The sequence below is a fragment of the Berghia stephanieae genome, chromosome 10 (assembly GCF_034508935.2).
Source record: "Berghia stephanieae isolate SIO BIC M18660-M18661 chromosome 10, UCSD_Bste_1.3, whole genome shotgun sequence".
NCBI classification, from domain to species: domain Eukaryota; kingdom Metazoa; phylum Mollusca; class Gastropoda; order Nudibranchia; family Aeolidiidae; genus Berghia; species Berghia stephanieae.
Genome location: NC_088369.1, coordinates 10,065,821 through 10,070,820, shown reverse-complemented (window position 1 = coordinate 10,070,820; position 5,000 = coordinate 10,065,821). Strand labels below are relative to the sequence as shown.

Genomic DNA, 5,000 nt, shown 5'->3' with positions numbered 1-5,000 from the left:
TTAAAGCTATAAACGATTACTAAAAGAATGTTATCTCTTTTTTATCATAATTGTTAGAATAATTGGTTCAGACAGAATGCCTAAAATAAATATTTGAATTTGCATTTGAATTTGAGTTCTTTTTTCCTTCTTCAAGGTACATGATGGCCCTGAAAAAAGAAGGCACCATGGAAAACCCTTATAAAATCCACATCAAGGACGCTGGACGAGACAAACAGTCCACATTCCTGTCCATTCATTCATTGAAGGAACAAGAAAAGTTCCTAAACGAGTCGACCAAAGTTGTTTTCACCAGAAATCCATATTCTAGAATATTCGCTGCTTACGTGGATAAATTATTCTCCCCAAATCCATATTACTGGAAGGATTGGGGAAAACGTGTGATGGTTTTGAATAAACTTAAGGAGATCGAGCACCCTTGTGGAAGTGGGGTTTCTTTCAAAGACTTTATAAAAATCGTAATTTTTTACCTTTGGAAAACAGACATTCATTTTATTCCGATGGACAAAATGTGCCAGTTCTGTGATATCGACTATGACGTAATCGGTCGGATTGAAGAGTCGAGTACGGATATCGAATTCTTATCGAACAAATTACACGTTTCTACTTCCTTTCTCCACGAACAGAGTTACAAACGTTCTGCAGTGGAAGATGCTATTAAAGATTCTACCGGAGACGTGCTTTTGGAATGGAGAGAAAAAATATCGAACTGCATTTCCGGTTACGAATCGGGTCAAATAGTTTGGAGAAAACTTCAACTCCGGGGTTTGATCGATGCTGGTATCGAATTTCCTTTTAACGAATTGGAAATGGAATCGGTTACTCAAGACGATTTTAGACGGGAGTGTTTTAAAGCAGCAGACAATTCGAGGGATTTGGATAGGCTCAAAAGGCAGAAGTTAATAGCTTACCAGTACGCCTACAATACATTGTCTCAGACGGATATCATTAAATTACAACAGATTTATAAGACCGATTTTATGCTTTTAGATTACGATACCACCCGGCCGGACGCGTCCATTTCTAGTTTAGGGGGTTTAGAGACCAGCGACCCTTTTGACTGGTCTGCAGATTGGGAATTTGTGTGAATTTGTAACTTTATAATGATTTTTGAAAATTGTATTTTGTGATTTCCTTTTCCGTGACGGGATGTTAAACATCTAGGCAAAATGAGAATGCTGCATTCTGAGATTGATAGCAACGATGCAAATGACGACGATGGATGTGACATTGTTGATGGTTATATGGATTTAACTTTGATGATGATGATGATGATGATGATGAGGATGATGATGATGATGATGATGATGATGATGATGATGATGATGATGAAGATGGTGGTGGTGGTGGTGGTGTCTTTTCGCGAATGGGTGCACTTATAGCAAATGCTATAGATAGTATGCGCTTGGCTAAGAAGCTCACAACATTGACATCGGAAGTAAAATGGACCAAAACACAACACTACGTGTAACTCCAACGTTTATAGTCAGGTTAATACAGTTTAGTGAGAATTACTCATAAACGCAGATGGCAAAAAGCAATGACAAAGACCTGAGTGTCGTCAACTTCATTCCATATATTAAAAGTGACCTAAATAATATAGCCATCAATGTCGGAGGTTATGGTAAACAGAGCGTCGGAGGAACTTTTCAGACTTCTAATTTATATAATGCAATTGTGGATGAAAAGATAGAAATTTCGGAGCCAACAACCTACCCAGAGTCAAATGTCCAGCGTCCCTTTTGTGTTTGTAGCGAATTATGAGGCTTATCCTTTAACGGAGTTTCTTCTCAACTCATTTTAGAGGATAATTGTCTCTAGAGAAGGAATGTTGTCCCAAACCTTTGTCCGGAAGTAGAAAACCCGTTGAGAAAGCATTCGGATTCAAAGTTGGATATTTTGGACACATCAATTCAAATAGATACTTCTTCTTCTTCTTCTTCTTCTTCTTCTTCTTCTTCTTCTTCTTCTTCTTCTTCTTCTTCTTCTTCTTCTTCTCCTTCCTCTTCTTCTCTTCTTCTTCTTCTTCTTCTTCTTCTTCTTCTTCTTCTTCTTCTTCTTCTTCTTCTTCTTCTTCTTCTTCTTCTTCTTCTTGTATGCCTTTATATCTGGAGTCCTGTTTCAAAGATGAAGGTACTCATCGTTTTGAGTTTTCTAGCGGGCCGAAAAGTGTGTCTTTTTTTTTTAATGTAGAGAGGTTGCAGAGGGCCATATCTTTTCTCTATGGAGTGTGCTCATTTGGTGAGGGGGAGGATAATGCAGAGCATATACTGCTGCAGCGATGCAGAAAATACACAAGCCAAACAGATACTGAACTCCCAGACCAGGTTGAAAATATGCTTCAACAGTCGTAACGTCACTTCCCTCGTAATGACGCATGGTAACTTAGTAACTGTCTCTAAACTATCGGAACGATGGCGGACGCCCTTATGAAATATTTCTCCGACGAGCATAAAAGCGTATCCAGAGGGAAAAAAAACACATTATAAATCTGATCATGTTTTGACTTTTACACATTCTGATCACAAGACATATGAAAAGTTCTAGCCAGCATGAAGAATAAAAAATACAGATTTTCTTTGTATAGAACCACGATGGCTACCGTTGCTGGGCGACGTGACATCAGACTATTGAATCCAATTGCGTCTGATCTAATAGACCTAGTCACTGCTGGCTGGACAGGGGTCGGAGAAAAAATAATCTTGACTTTACCTGTGATCGGCCTCTGTCACTTTGCTTGTGAAACGAGTACTCTACCAACTGAGCTATCTGATCCCTTGACATTCACAATGACATGCGCAATAAAATGATCACCGATAAAGATGACACGGATCACAACTACACACTAAAACATCATGTTGAGGCGAGGTGGTGTGCCAAGCAATCATGAAAATTCAACACGGGACATACAGCTCCAAAAATCGGGAATTCCCTGTCCCCCACAACCAGAAACTCTCCAACTTTCAACGTTAACTTCCAAGTCCAATTTAAAGACCGAACTGTTTAAAATAGCCTTTACTTAATTTAGTTTAATGGTCTTCAAACTAAGCTTTCCAAGCTGTAGTTTATATTTTATTTTCCTTTTGTGAATTCGTTTTTTATTTTCACGCGCCTTAGAGCATGAATTCATGTAATTTGCGCTCTATACAAATGATTTATTATTATTATTATTATTATTATTATTATTATTATTATTATTATTATTATTATTATTATTATTATTATTATTAATTATTATTATTATTATTAATATTATTATTATTATTATTATTATTATTATTATTATTATTTATTATTATTATTATTAATATTATTATTATTATTATTATTATTATTTTATTTTATTATTATTATTATTTATTGTATTATTTTATTATTATTATTATTATTATTATTATTATTATTATTATATTATTATTATTATTATTATTATTATTATTATTATTATTATTATTATTATTACTATTATTATTATTATCATCCTCACTTCATATTTCTCTAAACAATCGTTGATTTACCACAAATCAAAAAGGGAAATTGAGAATCTCCTTTATCGTCACAGAAAGAAACCAAGAGTCCCTTAGCTGTTTTTTAATATTTGCATAATTTACCGTCCAGGATCGATAGATAGATATGGAGATAGACAGACAGACAGACAGACAGACAGGAGAGAGAGAGAGAGAGAGAGAGAGAGAGAGAGAGGGAGAGAGAGAGAGAGAGAGAGAGAAAGAATGAGAGAGAGAAAGAATGAGAGAGAGAGAAAGAATGAGAGAGAGAAAGAATGAGAGAGAGAGAAAGAATGAGAGAGAGAGAAACGAGAGAGAGAGAGAGAGAGAGAGAGAAATAATGAGAGAGAGAGAGAAAGAATGAGAGAGAGAGAGAGAAAGAATGAGAAAGAGAAAGAGAGAGAGAGAGAGAGAGAGAGAGAGAGAGAGAGAGAGAGAGAAAGAATGAGAGAGAGAGAAAAAGAATGAGAGAGAGAGAGAGAAAGAATGAGAAAGAGAGAGAGAGAGAGAGAGAGAGAGAGAGAGAGAGAGAGAGAGAGAGAGAGAGAGAGAGAGAGAGAGAGAGAGAGAGAGAGCATTTGAAATTGAATAAAATTCTTGCCTTCAACATTCATTTCGTTGCTGATGTTTTTCCACATTTTATCAACAACATTTCTGTCCTTTCCTCCTCTTGTCCCACATGCATGGCCTCTCGAATAGGGAAGCCATGAGACGATCAACATTCATGTTAATAATAATAATGATAATAATAATAATAATAATAATAATAATAATAATAATAATATAATAATAATAATAATAATAATAATAATAATAATAATAATGATGATAATAATGATGATGATGGTGATGATGAATGATGATTATATGGTGATGATGATGATGATGATGATGATGATGATGATGATGATGATAATAATAATATTAATAATAAAATAATAATAATAAGATTAATAATAATAATAATAATAATAATAATAATAATAAAAATAATAATAATAATAATAATAATAGTAATATTAATAATTAATAATAATAATAATAATAATAATAATATAATAATAATAAATAATGATAATAATAATAATAAATAATAAATAATAATAAATAATAATGATAATAATAATAATAATAATAATAATAATAATAATAATAATAATAATAATAATAATAATAATAATAATAATAATAATAATAATAATAATACTAATTAATGACATTTAATTTTGTTGAGGGTTTTCCATGAACCAAACATCTCAAAGCGCTTTACAGATAATGAATTACGTTCTGAATACAGGTATCTATTCAAAATTAAACATGGAACCAAAATACACATTGATAAAGTAATATTTTAAGAGAATTACAGTATTGCATTAAATGAAATTTAAAAAGTGGGTTTTTAAAGCAGATTTACATTTTGAGATATTATTCTCGATTTATCTAATATTTCTACCATATTTATGGACAATAAAGATCTATTATTATTATTATTAT

At 32.6% G+C, this 5,000-nt stretch overlaps 2 protein-coding genes across 6 annotated transcripts in view; one reads left to right on the top strand and one right to left on the bottom strand.

Annotated features, from left to right (window-relative positions):
* LOC144956196 (uncharacterized) overlaps nucleotides 1–3,220 on the top strand; it is a 15,092-nt gene extending 11,872 nt beyond the window's left edge. For both annotated transcript variants that reach the window (XM_078886623.1, XM_078886624.1), the window contains exon 5: nucleotides 137–3,220. In XM_078886623.1, the coding sequence (XP_078742749.1) occupies nucleotides 137–1,088 (952 nt within the window). In that variant the 3' untranslated portion in view covers nucleotides 1,089–3,220. The remainder of the gene's footprint in view (nucleotides 1–136) is intronic.
* The window catches only part of LOC144956203 (stimulated by retinoic acid gene 6 protein-like), a 744,310-nt gene that overhangs the window by 31,603 nt on the left and 707,707 nt on the right, over nucleotides 1–5,000 (bottom strand). The gene's annotated exons all lie outside the window — the stretch shown is intronic.